General features: G+C 47.5%; 1 protein-coding gene across 5 annotated transcripts in view; it reads left to right on the plus strand.

Moving 5' to 3' along the window:
* The first annotated feature begins 15,112 nt into the window (after positions 1 to 15,112).
* The window catches only part of HERC4 (HECT and RLD domain containing E3 ubiquitin protein ligase 4), a 95,920-nt gene continuing 90,078 nt past the window's right edge, over positions 15,113 to 20,954 (plus strand). For 2 of the 5 annotated variants that reach the window (XM_089687765.1, XM_089687766.1), the window contains exons 1-2: positions 19,256 to 19,392; positions 19,495 to 19,799. In XM_089687765.1, the coding sequence (XP_089543891.1) occupies positions 19,382 to 19,392; positions 19,495 to 19,799 (316 nt within the window). In that variant the 5' untranslated portion in view covers positions 19,256 to 19,381. Of the gene's footprint in view, positions 15,300 to 19,254; positions 19,393 to 19,494; positions 19,800 to 20,954 lie in introns of those variants that run through there. The other 3 variants (XM_089687768.1, XM_089687764.1, XM_089687767.1) reach the window with 3 other exon arrangements.

Below are 20,954 nucleotides of genomic sequence, written 5' to 3' on the forward strand. Positions count from 1 at the left end.
ATGCAGCAGTATTCGGAAGCCAAACACAGGCCTCGCTTAAAAAGCGGAAGCCGTCAGCAGCGTGAGCAGACGACAGAGGCACATGGCGCAGGGTGGCGGTGGAGGAAGCAGCAATGGAAGGCCATACAGCACCCTGTCACAAAATGGAACCCACCAACAGTGTAAGGAGACCTGAAAGTGGCACATGGCGCAGGGTGGCGGTGGATGCAGCAGTATTCGGAAGCCAAACACAGGCCTCGGTTAAAAAGCGGAAGCCGTCAGCAGCGTGAGCAGACGACAGAGACACATGGCGCAGGGTGGCGGTGGATGCAGCAGTATTCGGAAGCCAAACACAGGCCTCGGTTAAAAAGCGGAAGCCGTCAGCAGCGTGAGCAGACGACAGAGGCACATGGCGCAGGGTGGCGGTGGAGGCAGCAGTATTCGGAAGCCATACACAGGCCTAGGTTAAAAAGCGGAAGCCGTCAGCAGCGTGAGCAGACGACAGAGACACATGGCGCAGGGTGGCGGTGGATGCAGCAGTATTCGGAAGCCAAACACAGGCCTCGGTTAAAAAGCGGAAGCCGTCAGCAGCGTGAGCAGACGACAGAGGCACATGGCGCAGGGTGGCGGTGGAGGCAGCAGCAATGGAAGGCCATACAGCACCCTATCACAAAATGGAACCCACCAACAGTGTAAGGAGACCTGAAAGTGGCACATGGCGCAGGGTGGCGGTGGAGGCAGCAGTATTCGGAAGCCATACACAGGCCTAGGTTAAAAAGCGGAAGCTGTCAGCAGCGTGAGCAGATGACAGAGACACATGGCGCAGGGTGGCGGTGGATGCAGCAGTATTCGGAAGCCAAACACAGGCCTCGGTTAAAAAGCGGAAGCCGTCAGCAGCGTGAGCAGACGACAGAGGCACATGGCGCAGGGTGGCGGTGGAGGCAGCAGTATTCGGAAGCCATACACAGGCCTAGGTTAAAAAGCGGAAGCCGTCAGCAGAGTGAGCAGACGACAGAGACACATGGCGCAGGGTGGCGGTGGATGCAGCAGTATTCGGAAGCCAAACACAGGCCTCGGTTAAAAAGCGGAAGCCGTCAGCAGCGTGAGCAGACGACAGAGGCACATGGCGCAGGGTGGCGGTGGATGCAGCAGTATTCGGAAGCCAAACACAGGCCTCGGTTAAAAAGCGGAAGCCGTCAGCAGCGTGAGCAGACGACAGAGACACATGGCGCAGGGTGGCGGTGGATGCAGCAGTATTCGGAAGCCAAACACAGGCCTCGGTTAAAAAGCGGAAGCCGTCAGCAGCGTGAGCAGACGACAGAGGCACATGGCGCAGGGTGGCGGTGGAGGCAGCAGCAATGGAAGGCCATACAGCACCCTATCACAAAATGGAACCCACCAACAGTGTAAGGAGACCTGAAAGTGGCACATGGCGCAGGGTGGCGGTGGATGCAGAAGTATTCGGAAGCCAAACACAGGCCTCGGTTAAAAAGCGGAAGCCGTCAGCAGCGTGAGCAGACGACAGAGACACATGGCGCAGGGTGGCGGTGGATGCAGCAGTATTCGGAAGCCAAACACAGGCCTCGGTTAAAAAGCGGAAGCCGTCAGCAGCGTGAGCAGACGACAGAGGCACATGGCGCAGGGTGGCGGTGGAGGCAGCAGTATTCGGAAGCCATACACAGGCCTACGTTGAAAAGCGGAAGCCGTCAGCAGCGTGAGCAGACGACAGAGACACATGGCGCAGGGTGGCGGTGGATGCAGCAGTATTCGGAAGCCAAACACAGGCCTCGCTTAAAAAGCGGAAGCCGTCAGCAGCGTGAGCAGACGACAGAGGCACATGGCGCAGGGTGGCGGTGGAGGAAGCAGCAATGGAAGGCCATACAGCACCCTATCACAAAATGGAACCCACCAACAGTGTAAGGAGACCTGAAAGTGGCACATGGCGCAGGGTGGCGGTGGATGCAGCAGTATTCGGAAGCCAAACACAGGCCTCGGTTAAAAAGCGGAAGCCGTCAGCAGCGTGAGCAGACGACAGAGACACATGGCGCAGGGTGGCGGTGGATGCAGCAGTATTCGGAAGCCAAACACAGGCCTCGGTTAAAAAGCGGAAGCCGTCAGCAGCGTGAGCAGACGACAGAGGCACATGGCGCAGGGTGGCGGTGGAGGCAGCAGCAATGGAAGGCCATACAGCACCCTATCACAAAATGGAACCCACCAACAGTGTAAGGAGACCTGAAAGTGGCACATGGCGCAGGGTGGCGGTGGAGGCAGCAGTATTCGGAAGCCATACACAGGCCTAGGTTAAAAAGCGGAAGCCGTCAGCAGCGTGAGCAGACGACAGAGACACATGGCGCAGGGTGGCGGTGGATGCAGCAGTATTCGGAAGCCAAACACAGGCCTCGGTTAAAAAGCGGAAGCCGTCAGCAGCGTGAGCAGACGACAGAGGCACATGGCGCAGGGTGGCGGTGGAGGCAGCAGTATTCGGAAGCCATACACAGGCCTAGGTTAAAAAGCGGAAGCCGTCAGCAGCGTGAGCAGACGACAGAGACACATGGCGCAGGGTGGCGGTGGATGCAGCAGTATTCGGAAGCCAAACACAGGCCTCGGTTAAAAAGCGGAAGCCGTCAGCAGCGTGAGCAGACGACAGAGGCACATGGCGCAGGGTGGCGGTGGAGGCAGCAGTATTCGGAAGCCATACACAGGCCTAGGTTAAAAAGCGGAAGCCGTCAGCAGCGTGAGCAGACAACAGAGACACATGGCGCAGGGTGGCGGTGGATGCAGCAGTATTCGGAAGCCAAACACAGGCCTCGGTTAAAAAGCGGAAGCCGTCAGCAGCGTGAGCAGACGACAGAGGCACATGGCGCAGGGTGGCGGTGGAGGCAGCAGCAATGGAAGGCCATACAGCACCCTATCACAAAATGGAACCCACCAACAGTGTAAGGAGACCTGAAAGTGGCACATGGCGCAGGGTGGCGGTGGAGGCAGCAGTATTCGGAAGCCATACACAGGCCTAGGTTAAAAAGCGGAAGCCGTCAGCAGCGTGAGCAGATGACAGAGACACATGGCGCAGGGTGGCGGTGGATGCAGCAGTATTCGGAAGCCAAACACAGGCCTCGGTTAAAAAGCGGAAGCCGTCAGCAGAGTGAGCAGACGACAGAGGCACATGGCGCAGGGTGGCGGTGGAGGCAGCAGTATTCGGAAGCCATACACAGGCCTAGGTTAAAAAGCGGAAGCCGTCAGCAGCGTGAGCAGACGACAGAGACACATGGCGCAGGGTGGCGGTGGATGCAGCAGTATTCGGAAGCTAAACACAGGCCTCGGTTAAAAAGCGGAAGCCGTCAGCAGCGTGAGCAGACGACAGAGGCACATGGCGCAGGGTGGCGGTGGAGGCAGCAGTATTCGGAAGCCATACACAGGCCTAGGTTAAAAAGCGGAAGCCGTCAGCAGCGTGAGCAGACGACAGAGACACATGGCGCAGGGTGGCGGTGGATGCAGCAGTATTCGGAAGCCAAACACAAGCCTCGGTTAAAAAGCGGAAGCCGTCAGCAGCGTGAGCAGACGACAGAGGCACATGGCGCAGGGTGGCGGTGGAGGCAGCAGCAATGGAAGGCCATACAGCACCCTATCACAAAATGGAACCCACCAACAGTGTAAGGAGACCTGAAAGTGGCACATGGCGCAGGGTGGCGGTGGAGGCAGCAGTATTCGGAAGCCATACACAGGCCTAGGTTAAAAAGCGGAAGCCGTCAGCAGCGTGAGCAGACGACAGAGACACATGGCGCAGGGTGGCGGTGGATGCAGCAGTATTCGGAAGCCAAACACAGGCCTCGGTTAAAAAGCGGAAGCCGTCAGCAGCGTGAGCAGACGACAGAGACACATGGCGCAGGGTGGCGGTGGATGCAGCAGTATTCGGAAGCCAAACACAGGCCTCGGTTAAAAAGCAGAAGCCGTCAGCAGCGTGAGCAGACGACAGAGGCACATGGCGCAGGGTGGTGGTGGAGGCAGCAGTATTCGGAAGCCAAACACAGGCCTCGGTTAAAAAGCGGAAGCCGTCAGCAGCGTGAGCAGACGACAGAGGCACATGGCGCAGGGTGGCGGTGGAGGCAGCAGCAATGGAAGGCCATACAGCACCCTATTACCAAATGGATCCCACCAACAGTGTAAGGAGACCTGAAAGTGGCACATGGCGCAGGGTGGCGGTGGAGGCAGCAGTATTCGGAAGCCATACACAGGCCTAGGTTAAAAAGCGGAAGCCGTCAGCAGCGTGAGCAGACGACAGAGACACATGGCGCAGGGTGGCGGTGGATGCAGCAGTATTCGGAAGCCAAACACAGGCCTTGGTTAAAAAGCGGAAGCCGTCAGCAGCGTGAGCAGATGACAGAGGCACATGGCGCAGGGTGGCGGTGGAGGCAGCAGTATTCGGAAGCCATACACAGGCCTAGGTTTAAAACTGGAACCCAGCAGCGTGAGCAGACGACAAAGACGCAGTATGAGAAGGCGGTACAGGGGCCCGTGGCACAGTGTGGTGATGGGGGCTACAGCAACTGGATGCCAGAAAGTGGCCGATAGGGCTATATACTGCATGACTACATAGGTGGTTTTTATAGTACTTTATTTTGGCCTCCCTCTCAGCAGGTGTGAAAAAGGCCACCATTTTTGAACAGTAGCGAGGGTCCAACAAGGTGGACAGCCAAAAGTCATCCCTCTGTCTGATGGTTATTATTCGGCTGTCGCTACGCAAGCAACCGAGCATGCTATGGGCCATTTGTGCCAAGGAATGCGAGGGACTCCCTGCCTCCATCTCCACAGCATACTGCCACGGTGCGTCTGGGTCCTCTGTCTCCTCCTCCTTCTCTACCAGATGCTCCTGCTCCTCCACTCCTGTCCGCTGAGTGGAAAAACCACCCATTTCACTCAATAATTCCTGAGCACCAATGTCCTCCTCTACCTCCTCCTCTTCTTCCTGTCCTGCCCCCACAGGGGTCATGTGGCGTTGAGATCTGTGCGCCACGTCTACCACACCCTGACCAGCCATTGTTAACAGCATTTGTTCCAGAACGTGCAACAGAGGAATGACGTCGTTCATCCCATAGTCCTGCCGACTCACGAATAGCGTGGCCTCCTCAAAGGGCCTGAGTCAGCGGCAGGTGTCACGCATGAGCTGCCAATGGCTGACATCTAAGTTACACAGGGGAGTACCTTTATCCGCTTGTAACATCAGGAAATCGGTGATGGCCTTTCGCTGTTCGTAAAGGCGGTCTAACATATGTAGGCTTGAATTCCACCTTGTTGCAACGTCGCAGATCAGGCGATGCTGTGGAATTCCGTTCTGCCGCTGCAGCTCAAGGAGGGTGTGCTTTGCGGTGTAGGAATGGCTGAAATGCATGCAAAGTTTACGTGACATTTTAAGGATGTCTTGCAGTGGGATGGTGGATTTTAGGAACCGCTTGACAACCAGATTGAACACGTGAGGCATGTATGGCGCATGGCACAACCTTCCTTGACGCAGAGCAGACACCATGTTCTTTCCGTTGTCGGTCAACATGTTTTCAATTTTCAGTTTGCGCGGAGACAGCCATCTGTCGATTTCTCTGTTCATTACACTCAGAAGTTCCTCCCCTGTGTGACTACGTTCGCCAAGGCATACCAGGTGCAGCACAGCGTGACACCGTTGCGCCCTGCACATGTGATATGCCGGTCGGGTAATGGGACTTGGCACGGGGGTGGCGGCTGAGGACACGGCGGAAGAAGAGGTGGTAGAGGCGGACATCTTTGCTGGACCAAGGACGTGCAAACGTGGAGGCAAAAGCGGCGTGACCTGTCCAAGTTGCTGGTGCGGCTGTGCCGGCACCACGTTCACCCAGTGGGCCGTAAATGACATGTACTGTCCCTGACCGTAGTTACAGCTCCACACGTCGGCGCTGCCGTGCACTTTGGCAGAGACCGACATGCTCAAAGACTGGCCCACCATCTCTTCTACATGTGAATGCAGGGCTGGCACTGCCTTTTTGGTGAAGGAATGCCGGCTTGGCACTCTCCACCGCGGCTCGGCACAAGCCATCATTTCTCGGAAAGGTGCTGAGTCCACCACTTGGAAAGGGAGGGACTGCAGCACCAGCAACTTGGACAGGAGGACGTTCAGCTTCTGCACCGTCGGGTGCGTGCTCGCAAACTGTTGTCTCTTGGAAACGGATTCCAAGAAAGACTGCTGACGGAATCCGTGAAGAGGAGTAGCAGGAGAAGGAGCATCTGAACGAGCGGAAGATGCCAACGAGCGACAACTCCCCTCAGCAGAGGTGTTGGAGCCTTGACTGGCTGATAGAGGGCGATTGACGTCGGGTGACGGAGCAAGTAACGGAGCGGGTGATGGAGCGGGGGCTGGGGCAGGCAGAACCGCCGTATCTTTATCACGGTTTTTCCAGGCCACCGAATGGCGACGCTGCATATGCTGACGCAACGCTGTAGTCCCAACATTGGCCCCCTGGCCACGCTTGACTTTCTGGCCACATAGTCGACATACGGCTACGTTTACTTCCTCGGGCGTCTTGACGAAAAATTGCCACACCGCCGAGTAGGAAACTTTGCCCCCGCTACTCCTCACTGGCTGACTGCTACTTCCTCCGTGCACACCGGCACCACTACTGGCCGTGGTGGTAGGCTGCAGTGGAGCTGGTGCTCTACTCCGTGGCCGTTTGGCTCCACTGACACTGCTGCGACCCTGCTGCCTCCTGGGCAACCCACCGACTGTTTTGCTCGCTGCCAAGCTGGCACCCTCTTCTCCTGATGATGCGGAAGCAATAGCCTGATGACGACGAGGCTGCCAAGTGCGATCAGCCTCATCATCATCAATTAGGGTCTCCGCGTCACTACTAGCCCCCTCGGCTGCGTGTGGGTCAGGAGACAGACCTGTCTCTAGACCGGCTACCGAGCCACTCTCCTCGCCAGTACTTCTTCGCCTGGCTGCTGAAGAGGCGGATGTCTCCCCCCGTTCCTGACCGCCCTCTGTTAGCTCTTCCTCACTGTACAGTGGGGCTGAGCCCACAGCATTTGATACTTCGCTTGGTGAGGGAACACCAAAGGACAGGGGCAGGTCGAGGACATGTGATTTCAGTGGGCTTGCTCCCGGGCCATGCCAACTAACGGTTGTGTCTGACGTACCCACCGACCGTTGGCTGTAGGTGTCAGAGGTGACCTGGGAAGAGGAAGACGACCGAGTCAACCAATCGATGACGGCAGGGTTGTCGGTGGAGACACGACCGCTGGATGACACCGGGAGCACTGGCCTCTGGCTGCGACTAGTGCTGCCTCGACCCCTTCCTCTGCTGCCACGTCTGCTCGCTCCTGAAACATTGCCTCCTCTGCCACTCCTCTGCGTGTTGTCTGACATACTCTTTAATTCAATAAGCACCCCAAAAATAAAACCGGATTTAACTCTTTGAACGTACAATAGTGGTTGTGAAGCAGAAATTCAGTTTATTTAGCACAATCGGTCAATTGCAGCTTGCCGTTGGCTGGAAACTGTACGTTTATGTCACTGGAATGCACTAATCACCCAAAAAATATTACCGCCACCCGGCGTGTAAATGGATCTAACTCTTTGAACGTACAATAGTGGTTGTGAAGCAGAAAGTCAGTTTATTGTACACAGTCGGTCAATTGCAGCTTGCCGTTGGCTGGAAACTGTACGTTTATCTCACTGGAATGCACTAATCACCCAAAAAAAATTACCGCCACCCGGCGTGTATATGGATTTAACTCTTTGAACGTACAATAGTGGTTGTGAAGCAGAAAGTCAGTTTATTTAGCACAATCGGTCAATTGCAGCTTGCCGTTGGCTGGAAACTGTACGTTTATGTCACTGGAATGCACTAATCACCCAAAAAATATTACCGCCACCCGGCGTATATATGGATCTAACTCTTTGAACGTACAATAGTGGTTGTGAAGCAGAAAGTCAGTTTATTTAGCACAATCGGTCAATTGCAGCTTGCCGTTGGCTGGAAACTGTACGTTTATGTCACTGGAATGCACTAATCACCCAAAAAATATTACCGCCACCCGGCGTGTAAATGGATCTAACTCTTTGAACGTACAATAGTGGTTGTGAAGCAGAAAGTCAGTTTATTTAGCACAATCGGTCAATTGCAGCTTGCCGTTGGCTGGAAACTGTACGTTTATGTCACTGGAATGCACTAATCACCCAAAAAATATTACCGCCACCCGGCGTGTATATGGATTTAACTCTTTGAACGTACAATAGTGGTTGTGAAGCAGAAAGTCAGTTTATTTAGCACAATCGGTCAATTGCAGCTTGCCGTTGGCTGGAAACTGTACGTTTATGTCACTGGAATGCACTAATCACCCAAAAAATATTACCGCCACCCGGCGTGTAAATGGATCTAACTCTTTGAACGTACAATAGTGGTTGTGAAGCAGAAAGTCAGTTTATTTAGCACAATCGGTCAATTGCAGCTTGCCGTTGGCTGGAAACTGTACGTTTATGTCACTGGAATGCACTAATCACCCAAAAAATATTACCGCCACCCGGCGTGTAAATGGATCTAACTCTTTGAACGTACAATAGTGGTTGTGAAGCAGAAAGTCAGTTTATTGTACACAATCGGTCAATTGCAGCTTGCCGTTGGCTGGAAACTGTACGTTTATGTCACTGGAATGCACTAATCACCCAAAAAATATTACCGCCACCCGGCATGTAAATGGATCTAACTCTTTGAACGTACAATAGTGGTTGTGAAGCAGAAAGTCAGTTTATTTAGCACAATCGGCAAACTGCAGCACCAACTGTGCACGACAGCCACCAAAAAAAAAAATGGTGTATGTCACTTTGAATTTTCGATTCTTTGATAGCTGTGGCCCTAAGTAACGATTCTGTGTCCCTGAGTAACGATTCTGTGTCCCTGAGTAACGATTCTGTGTCCCTGAGTAACGATTCTGTGTCCCTGAGTAACGATTCTGTGGCCCTAAAGTCTCTGTGGCCCTAACTCTGTCCCTCAATACACAGAGGTCTGTCTCTCTTAAATGACCGGAGGCTAATGGAGAATTCTAAGATGGCCACGATTTATAGCTCCACCATTACACAGTGCTGGCTGGCTGGCTGCTGATTGGCTAATGCGATCACATGTCATGATTCATGACTCATGAATGCATTATGGGTCAGCGCGCCTTGTCTGTGCGCCTTCCCAGAGATCCCCGCCCCATCTTCTCTGTCCATTTTCTCCTGTCGCCACACATGTCGCCGCCATTTTTGGGAAAATTTGATTCGTGCATCCGAAGTTTGCTAATCTTTGGATTCGTCGCGAATAGAATTTTTCCAAATCTTCGGAACGAATTCCACTTCGTCATGTTCGATTCGCTCATCTCTAGTCTGGAGCTGTACGTTCCATTGTATTGTCTGGTTCTTAATCAAGCACTCAGAAGGGATGGGGTGGAGGCTCATGAGAGGTACAGGAGGGTGAATGTTGGACCTCACATTACGCAAACCCCAGCGATACAAAGCTGAAGTAAATGTCCTGTCTAATGTATAGTCCTCCAGGTCCAGGTGGTGTATTGGGTACAGGTACATTACAATTCATGTCTCGGGGGGCAGGGACACACATCATTGTGTGAGCACTGAATACACTTGTTCGTTGTACAAGATGATTATTTTATATACCAAAATGTAATTTATATTCTAAAGACAGAGTGGTCAATTCACTAAGATAAATACCGCATGGATCTTGCCTGAAAATAACTTGTGCTGTATTTACCGGTATCTCAAAAATAGTCAATTCACAAAAAAAAACAATATGTTAAATATTTATGTTTTATGATAGTCATCGCTTAAATCTAGTGTCATTTTTACTTTGTTTTATCACATTTTTTTTCACAGGCTAACACCACACCAGAGGATGATTGTTGTATGAATAAGGGTACATGCACACTGATCATTAAAAACAACTGCTATGGATGTTTTTTTCTGCCAGCAAAAAAACGCTTGTCTGTTTATTAATTTCATTGGCCAGAATAAATAATTGATTCCATTGGAATGAAAAAAACACCCAAACATAAACGAGCCTAGCGTTAATGCGTGTTTACACAAGTTTTTGTTGTGTTTGGCATTTTTCTGTCAAAACACTCCTCTCCTGAATGTTGTGGTTCCTCTTCCTAAACTCTGGTGAAAGCCTATGTGTGCATTGACACCGTGGGGGTTATTTACCAAACTGGAGAGTGCAAAATCTGCTGCAGCTCTGCACAGAAACCAGCTTCCAGGTTTAATTGCCAAACCTTAAAGCTTGTGGCTTCATAGCCTGGTGCCTGCTGCACCTCCTAGTTGGTCCGGCATGTCTTCAGGGACCTGTGAAAGTTCCAAGGAGACTGTGGGAGGGAGGAGGGGGCTGAACTTCTGGCTCAACTCGCCGCGGCAAACTGAGCCGGAATTGGGAGCGGGTACCTGTCAAAAACAGGTATCCGCTCCCCCCTACCACCTAAAATTTCTAATTCTAATTGAAAATATCAACTCAATCTAAATTATTATGAAGAATAGCTGGTTCTATTCTATTCGAATTTCAGAAGATGGCTATATTCTTTCAATTCATTCTATTCTATATTTTTCTATTCTAGGCTTTTATTTTCTATTCTTTTCTATTCTATTCTGTTTTATGCTATTGTTTTCTATTCTATTCTGTATTATTGTCTTCTATTTTTTTCAAAATATGAATAAGTGGAAGAAGGCTATATTCTTTCTATTTTATTCTATTATATTTGAAATTCGAATTTTGGAACTTTATTCTTTCTATTCTATTTTGTTCTTATATTAAATTCTATTAGAATCTTTTATTTTCTATTAGTTTCTATTCCTTTATATTTTATTCATTTATTTCTATTTTGATTTATTGAATTTTGGAAGATCCCTATATTCTTTCTATTTCATTCTATTCTATTTTTTAAAATATTTTATGCTTTTATTTTTTATTCTTTACTATGCTATTCTTTTTCTTTATTTTCTATTCTATTCTGTTTTACTGTATTGTTTTCTATTCTATTTTATTTAATTTTCTTCTATTATTTTTGAAATTTGAATTTTGGAAGACAGTTATATTCTACTTTATTCTATTCTACATGAAATTCGAATTTCGGAAAACTACTTTATTCTTTCTATTCTATTTTATTCTATTTTTTCTCCAATTCAATTCTATTTTTTTCTATTCTATCATTTTCTATTCTATTCTTTTATTTTCTATTCTATTATTTTGCTTTCTATTCTGTTTTATTCTATTTTATTCTAGTCCAAATTCAGATTTTGGAAGAAAGCTGTATACTTTCTATTTTATTCTATTCTAATCTATTTTTTTCTATTCTATTCTTTTATTTTCTATTTTATTCTCTTCTATTCTCTTTTATACTTTTCTATTCTATTCTATTTTATGCTATTCAATTATTTTTAAAATTTGAACTCCAGAAAATGGATATATTCTTTCTATTCTATTCCTTTCTATTGTATTGTTTATTTTCTATTCAATTTTTATTTTCTATTATTTTAGTCTATCCTATTCTTTTTGAAATTCAAATTTCGGAAGATGGTTATATTCTAATACACACAGTCTTTGAAGTAAATCAGCAATAGTTAGCAATATGCTTACATTTCATATTTGTTTTCAATTTCAATGTAGTTTTCAAATTCGTTTCAAATTCATTTTGAGTAATGTGTTACTTTGACGAAATTTAGTTTTGTTATTTTTGATTAATTTATATTCGTTACTATTATAATAGAGAAATTTAGATACATCCGAACTTCTGAATAATAAAAATGTTGGCTACATTTTGATTTGGAACAAAATGAACTGCACATGTCTGCTAAAAAGGTGAGTTTAGGAGCAGCAGTGTGCATGAGGCTTAAGTGCTGGTTCACATATATGCGGATAGGTGTGGTTTGAATGACGTGAAAAAACATTGCTTCCTATGGTGCCTGTTCACATATATCCAGTGCACTGGCGGTGCAGATTCAGTGCGCATTCAGTGCGGATTCAGTGCGGTTTTAAAATGAGTCACGTCCGATATCTGAGCAGTGGCTTCAGGTGCTGGTACAGATTACAGGCTATTGACTTCTGTGGGAACTGTTCCTAAATCGCATATGTGTGAATAGGATAAGATCCTGTCCTGAACCTGATGTAAACCTGACATGAACCTGTGAACAGCTAGGCTCAGTTCACACTAGCTTTGTCAGCACGCATCAGACAGGCATTTGGGAAGCGTTTTTAACACTTATCAAACGCCTATGAAAAGTCTGCACATGGCAGTACACAGGGCTATTCACACTGAAGCGTTAGCATTGCGGCGCAGCAAAACTGACGCCTTGTGTCGAGTCAGGAGGAGTTGAAGCCTCCCATTCAAGTCTATGGTGCCACTCTGCAAAGGCCTGTTAGGCGTTTATGGTGCAGTTGCGACGCAGTTGCGAGGCGGTTGCGGAGCGTTAATACCATTTAACTTCATTATAGGCGTTTGTGGTGCAATTTTAACGCTTGGTAAATGCCTATCAACCTCCTCAAAGCCATGCACGGGGCGTTTGTGGAGCATTTGAGGAGTGTTAAAAACGCTTCCCAAATGCCTGTCTAAGGCTTGTCAAATGCTATAGGGGCGTTTTGCAAGAGTTAGAAATAAAGTCAAGTGTGAACGAGCCCCTACTGTATCAATTAGCTGTGAAACCTGAGCTTCAATCCACTCTGCATATGTGTGAATCAGCTGTAAAGACAAATATTATGACACTATGAACAGATTGTTAGTGTGCCTTCAATCACAGTGAAATGCTACAATGTATTTACATTCCTGAACTCGCCAACTTTTCCACACTGATACATTGTATATTCCCCTCTGTTATTTTGTATATTTTTGTAATATTGAAGGCCTGCACCATGAGATAAATAACAAATGTATTTTTTTTTGGTGAATTGACTTAAATTACTGATCTCATTTTTTTTTTTTTTTTGCAGTGTTTACCTCAAATTCTACATTTTACTTTGATGAACATTAAAGCGGAGCTCCACCCAAAAGGGGAAGTTCCGCTTTAAGGACTGCTCCCCCACTCCCCATTAAGAATTGGCACCTTTGGGGGTGGGTACCCGAATTTGCCAGGTACCCGCTCCCACTTCCGGTCTGATAGCTTAGGCGATCGGAAGCAGAAGGTGTCTTCCCTCCCTTCCTTCTTGTAGTCTTTTGGGACGCGCATGTGCAGTGGGTACCTGGCTGTGACAGACGGTGAAATGAACTGCGGGGGACACACCATGACACCGAGGGATGGGTAAGTGGCTGTTTTTTAAAAGTGAGCAGCTACAGTTTTTGACAGGGTGAGTGGAACTCCGCTTTAAGACTACATGCATATTGGGTTCTTTAACCTCCCTGGAGGTATTCCTGAGTGTAGCTCAGGGTAAAGTTTCAGCACCACAAGCGGTAACCCCGAGCTACACTTGGGAATATCCTGCAGCGTTGCTCTGGGATCTCTTCTTCACTTACCTTGTCCTGCTCTCCCGCGATGTCCCCCCTGCAGTGTCCCTAGCAATATCCTCCGGCAGATGTCGGCATCTGTCTTCTGGGTTCCATTCCCTGCGACGTTGGGACGTACGGGGGACGGAACGGCAGGAAATTTAAAAATGTCAAAAAGTGACATTCACTAAATACACTAAAATCACATAGTATAACATTACTGTATCAAACCATTTCACATACATTTTGTCCCGAGTGCTTTGTCCTGTGCCCTGCCTGCATTTTTACTGTTCTTTCTGCCTGGAAACTGAGAAATGTCCATGGCGTCCAAAAAGCGTCCCTTTAGGTCAAAAGCGGTTTTAGATCAACTACAGAACAGCGATAGTAAATCAGAACCACTTGCAGAATTGAGTGATAATGATTCGTGGGGAAATTCGTCATCAGACACTGAAAACGATTTTGCGACTTTGCTCAGCGATGTGTGAACTTGGCACTATATTTCAAATTTCAGTGTTTTTGGTTTTATTATATTATTGAATTACATTTATTATTATATTATTATTTTTCATGATTATTTATTACATTATAATTTATGATTTTGTGTTTCAAGTTTTAGCCTACCCGGGATGTTTACTAGACTCTTGTTCGGACAGATTTCAGTGACTTATTCCTAAGAATTACAGGCCTACAATATAAAACGCCAAATTTCCATGCAAAAAAATGTAGTGCTTTGAGCACAACAAAACTGACATAATCAGACTGCTAGGGAGGTTAATAACGCTGGTAACCTTAGCTGTGTAAAGGCACGTTAAAAGTTTTTCAGTGTTTTTTCATTAGCGTTTAGTCTTGTTTTGCCGCGATTTTTCACATTTGCAGTTTTACCACATAAAATTTTTTTTTTGCTCCAAAAAAGTCCATAAACTCTGCTTTGCCGCATTTTTCAGCGTCAGAGCGTTTTTACAGCTAAAAAAATCCTCTATAAACCCACTAATTCTGGGGGGGGGGGGGGTTTCCAGCCAAAAAACGCTGATTACAGTGTATGTGTGTATGGACACATAGGATAACATGCTGGGGGGTTTACTTGTTGTAGAAAAAAATGTCAAAAGCCAAAAACAGCAGCTGTAAAAACGTCCCGTGTGCATGAGGACTTATTGTTACATACACAAATGTTGCATGTAATAATATTTAGTGAAATGAGCCCAGAACAGGGGTGGACTGACCATTTGGAAACTCAGGCACTGCCCGAGGGCCCGGGGTCAGTAGGGGGCCCCATGAAATGCCCCTGGTACCTTTCATAGGCTTTTTTGAGTTTGGGCAAGGACACAGGGGCCCCATGATCCCGTATTGCCCGGGGGCCCCATGAGTTGTCAGTCCACCCCTGGCCCAGAATGTGATATAGCCGGAACAATTAGCTAGTAGTAGTCACATTGAACTGGTCTTGTTCTGAAATGGTACACAAGGTTCTCCTACGACTGAGGCGGACAGTACGAGCAGGGAACCGTGTGAACATTGCAGAAGCCGACCTAGTATGATGAGGAACACGAGAGCCTCCCTCACACACGCCTGACTCCCCATCCCATACATTCCCCTCACGCACCCCGCCTATTGCCGTGTGCGCTCCCTGCACACTCGCCCCGCCCCCGATTCCCATGTGATAAAGTAAACAGTTCTTCGGCGTTCCGGCACCTTCTAGCACACGATGACGTCAGTGCTCGGTTCGGCTCCCCCTCCCGGTAACCCAGAACTCCCTGGAATGGTCCACCCCCTCCCCCGGTCACCGCGCACATGATTCACGTCACGGCGCCGTTGTGAGCCGGGGCTGCGGTTGGACGCGGAGGCTGCAGGTGAGTGTTCGGTGTCCCGGTACACATGTTGTTGTTATTGTACACTGACAGCTGATATCAGTGCTGTTCTGGGCGGGGCGCTCAGTGTATCTCTTCTGCTGGAGGTGACACCGCCTACTGCCCTCTGTTCCCTGTGCTGGGTACCCGGGTGATCTCGGGGCCTCCATGGTGATCATGCATTCCTGGTCTTCACGTGTCCTTCCTGGACCCCCATAGGTGTCTATTAGAAGTTTATAGTCCGGATGGAAGAGAAGAAGGCCAGAGAAGAGATCGGTATAAAGGAGTGAGGGGGGAGATGAGCCCCTTCCCCTGTTCAGTGTGTCACAAAGGTGTCACCTGTAGGGCTCATTCACACTGGAAACCCGCATTCTGTTCACATTTCCCACACCGCGTTCAACATACACTGGGTGTGCGATGTGCACAGGGGTGGACTGACAACTCATGGGGCCCCTGTGTCCTTGCCCAAACTCAAAAAAGCCTATGAAAAAGGTACCAGGGGCATCTCATGGGGCCCCCTACTGACCCCGGGCCCTCGGGCAGTGCCTGAGTTTCCAAATGGTCAGTCCGCCCCTGGATGTGCACAATCCTACCAATGCAGTGCATTTACCTGCACCGAATCGCATGGGATCACAGTATCATCCAATCTGATGCAGTGCGGCTTTGAAAAGTAGTGCATACAGCAGGGGCGGACTGACAACTCATGGGGCCCCTGGGCAATAGGGGATCATGGGGCCCCTGTGTCCAAACTCAAAAAAGCCTATGAAAAAGGTACCAGGGGCATCTCATGGGGCCCCCTACTGACCCCGGGCAGTACCCGAGTTTCCAAATGGTCAGTCCACCCCTGGCGTACAGTACTGTTTGTGCAATCCGGTGTGATATCGGTCCATTCAAATGCGTGGGCTGAAATATAACACTGCAGAGGAATCACACAGAAACATGGACTGTTTTCAGATGTGAACCTGACCTAAACGTAAATAAAAAATAAATCCTGTAAGGTAATATAATGTACTAGTGTGCATCACATTCTAGCCCATTATGAAAGACTTGCCTTAAAGGGGTAGCAAAGTCTGCTGTTGGTTCTACTTTTTGGGTATCCCCAGGTAGGTTATGCCGTTGTGTTCTAGTATGCCCAGCGTGTTAGCACATTATGACAGACTTAGCTGTCAAAGCAAGCCCTCCAGTGCTGCGCTGTGATCGATCTGGTGGGTCCCAGGCAATTCCATCTTCCTTCCAGGTTCCATGACTTCAGCCACTTGAATGGCTAGGCTGTGGTGATGTCACTCCCACGCATGTGCACGGGAATCAAATTACAGCAGCACAGATCAGGGCTGTAAGCTTTCACTGAGCTGCACATGCACTGCTCAGTGTACATGACAGCTGACAGGCAGGAGGAATATCCTGTCTGTCAGCAATTTTTTTACAAAGAAAGTTTACTACCACTTTAAAGAGAAGACCTCCAGTGGCACGCTGTTACTGCTGACAGGGCTGCCATCTTCACCTGGTTTTCTGGGTTCATGGGCTCCAGCTGTGTGAATGGCAGAGCAGCGATTACATCACTCCCATGACACAGAGCTGTGAAGGGAGTTCTGGTGTCACTGGCTGCAGAAACAGTGAATATCTCCTAAATGGTGCACATTTAGGAGATATGCCTTGTACCTACAGGCAAGCTTTATTATACATTTACCTGTAGGCACAAGCGTTAAAACGGTGTTTACTACCACTTAAGGTTTGGTTCATACTGCTGCGACTTAGGATCTGACTTGAGACCCAGAGTTACAGGTCATGTGAAATGCCATGTATCTCTACAGACCCTTTCACACAGGCATTCTGTATGTCCATTTTCATCTGTCCATTTACGGATGAAAAACTGACACCCATGTATTTCTATGGACTAGCGGATGTAAACGGTTGATCATCTGTTTACATCCATTAATGTCCGCATCCTATAACATCCTTTTTTTGAATGGAAGAAAACCGTAAAAAAAGATTGATGTAAATTGATGTAAACAGATGAAAAACTGACATAAACTGATGTGACCTGATCCATTTTTTTCTTGGAAAAAAACATAACTGAACTGATGAAAAAAACGGAATGCCTGTGTGAAAGGGACCTATGAGAGCTGTTCCAATAGACAATACCCAAGTCGCTGCGACTTCAGAAAAGCTTCCTGCACTAGTTTGATCCAACTTAAGTGCCAGAGAATGTAAACATTGTATCAAAGTTGGACTCCAAAGTTGTAGCGAAAATCATGCGGTCAGCTAGTGTGAACCGAGCCTTAAAGCCTCACTCACACCATACGTGCAGAAAAATCAAATTTCAGCATATATTTTGACACCCAATGCAGATTACACCTGCAGTGTGGGAAACGTGCATGGACTGTGGGTTTCCTGTACTGCGTTCTGGCCCTCAGTCTAGAGCTCTGTAGACAGTGATGTTCATGTGAGTTTATCAGATCATACTGGCTCATCTCTTCTAGTTAGGTAAATGTCTCTATAGTCTGTATAGAGACATTTATCTAATTATAAGAGTACGCAGCTTACATCAAATGTTCTGCTTTATTTGTTGGTGGACGTCCTTTTTTTTTTTTTTTTTTTAAGCCAGGTCCTGTGCTACGTGGGAATACCTGCACCGTGTCTTGTACACAAAACCTCTAGTACACTTAGCTATTGGCCTCTTAGACATTTTATGACATATTTTCAAGGGCTTGTTTACACTTGCGGTTGAGGGGAAGTAAAAACATGCAGTTGAGCCTGACGGGTGTACACGTGTTGTGCCCATGGTGAGAATTGAACCCCTGTGAATGAGGCCATGGTGTGGGCTTTTAGTGGTTAAAGTGACACTAAAGCTTTGCTGTTGTTGTGTTGTTTTTTTTTTAAATAACATGTTATACTTATCTGCTCTGTGCAGCAATTTTGCATAGAGCAGTCCTGATCTTGTTTTCGGGTCCCCACTGGCGCTCCTGGGTACTCCCTTTCAAGCAGTGTTGTTTACCCTGGGGGCACCGCCGTGTCCTCATCCCCAAGCTGCTGCTGCTCCATATGTCCATAAGACACATAGAGCAACGGCTCAGCCCCCCCCCCTCCTCATTGGCTCACTGGCTGTGATTGACAGCTGCGCCCTGTCCAAACTCATAGCGAGACTTGGGTAACACATAGGAAGAATGGGCGAAGTAGCAGATGTACTTTGTTCCCCGGGAAACTGAACACATGATTTAAAATCAAAGTAAGACTTATTTAAAGCTGAACTCCAGGATACACAAATATTGTCTAAACACGAGTCATTTATTCTTACTCGAATCTTTCTGTGCTTTGTGTATTTCTTCCAGATCTGTGAAGTAATCCATTGCGAAATGTTGCCTTTGTGCAGGAGCTTCCTATAATAAAGACCGCTCATTGCTGCCCTCTCTCCTTGTGCAGGGTGACTGGTTTTGTTTCCGCCCCCTCCTGTAGTTGTCTAAAGGTAGACTGTACTGGGTGGACTCTTTTCATAGCTCTCCACACTGTACAGGCTATGTATAGCACAGTGATTGTCATTGCTACTTTTAGAAGGTAATATCTTGGTTTGCAAAGGGATTTGGAGTACACAAACCAGGTTTGTATCCTTTGTGGCTATTGAAGAATACATTTAAATAAATGTTTTTTTGTGGCTGGAGATCAGCTTTGACAAGAAAAGTACACCAGGTGTCGAAACAGGTCTTTATTTATCCTGCTCTGAATTTTACACACTGCTCCTCATAATTGAGCTTTATTTGGTATTATCTAGAGGTGTCAGCAGTATTCACATGGGGATTAAATGAATTTGGCATGTGCTATAGATGCCAGGCTCGCTGGATGAGCTTCATCTTCTGAGTCATGGTCTATAAACCAAATGGGTGAGGCATTGACTCACAGAGCTGTCACTTACTTGATATTGCCAAGCAGAGTATATGTTTAAGCCAACAGGGCTAGCTTTGAATTAAATTTGAAGTATAGGGAATGTGGACAAGGGTCTTGTCATCTTACACTGAGGAGGGCACACAGGTCTGAAACTGTATCCGGAAGTTTTGTTTCCTCTGCTGTAAAATCCTGTACGTGTTCAGAAAATGTCCACCATGTAAGTGACACAGACCCCCACCAGCTTCCCTGTTTGCTTTTGTTATTAGTTAGTTTTTGTCCTCCCAATGCTTTATTTTGATGTTCTTTTTGTTTCTTTCAGCTCTCCATATCAGTATTACAGAAAAAGACTCTTCAATCTGCAATCCTGGAATATAACTGATCCCTGGATCCCATCGATAATGCTGTGCTGGGGAAATACTTCCTTTGGACAACTAGGACTAGGAGGAATCGATGGAGAAATTGTTATAGAACCCAGAAGATGTGACTTTTTCCTAAATAAAACTGTCCGTGATGTTGGATGTGGCAGTAGGCATACTGTGTTTGTATTGGATGATGGGACAGTTTGTACCTGTGGATGCAATGATCTAGGACAGTTAGGACATGACAAAGGCAGAAAAAAGCCAGGTAAGGTTCTGTTTTGGAATGCTTGATGTGTATTATGTGCAGCTTCAATGATGAACATCCTCCTAGAGTTTGAGTTATCACAACGGTAGAGGAAATGCTGATTTATGATAGAAACTTCATTTTCACTTTACCCCTGGTAACTTTTTAAAAACAACTTAACATCTATTGGAGGTCTACGTAAATGCAGAATAAACTGACTTTATCCTGGAACATGGCTCTGTACATTTTGAGAATGCATTATATTTATTAAAGAGAAAGGTGTAAATAAACCTTAGAAAATGCTTCCTCACTGATGCTGGCTGTGTCAGACCCAGAAGAGTACATAAATCAGGTTTCTAATCAATGCCTTTGTAGTTGTCTGGATAATTGCAGTGCCTATACACAGATTTGGATTTTGCTGCTAACTCCCAGGCTGCCATGTTCTTGATGTAAAGAAAAAAAACAGAGGGCGCACAGGTCTAGTGCATTACCTCAATTACATTTATTGATAAAAAAATAGCAGATGGTGATATATTCACAAAGAGCAATGGTAAAAAGGCTCATCATAAAGAACAGCAATGTCCGGTCCGCCTGCTGCAGTAATCCCCACAGGAACACTGGCCCTGCAATAGACTAAAGCGTTTCAGGGAGCGTTCCTCAGAGCCTGTGATGCAGTGGTGTAAAACAAGTCCCCACTGGACTCTAGAGCAGTGGAGACATGTTCTCTGGAGTGACGAATCACGATTCTCTTTCTGCAATCCCATGGGTTTTTTGGTTGCCAGGAGAATGGTACTTGCCTGACTCATACCAAGATATTTTGGACAATTTCATGCTCCCAGCTTTGTGGGAAGAGTTTCGGGATGGCCCCTTCCTGCTCGAACATGACTGTGCACTAGTGCACAAAGCAAGGTCCATAAAGACATGGATGAGTGAGTTTGGGGTGGAGGAGGTTGACTGGCCTGCACAGAGTCCTGACCTCAACCTGATCGAACACCTTTGGAATGAATTAGAGCGGAGAATGCGAGCCAGGCCTTCTCGTCCATTATTAGTGCATGACCTCAATTACGCTTCTGGAAGAATGGTCAAACATTCCCATAGACACACTCCTAAACCTTGTGGACAGCCTTCCTAGAAGAGTTGAAGCTGTTATAGCTGCAACGGGTGGGCCAACTCAAT

Source organism: Staurois parvus, unplaced genomic scaffold, assembly GCF_062004578.1.
Source record: "Staurois parvus isolate SC_StPar_1 unplaced genomic scaffold, SC_StPar_1.0 ptg000437l, whole genome shotgun sequence".
Lineage (NCBI taxonomy): Eukaryota > Metazoa > Chordata > Amphibia > Anura > Ranidae > Staurois > Staurois parvus.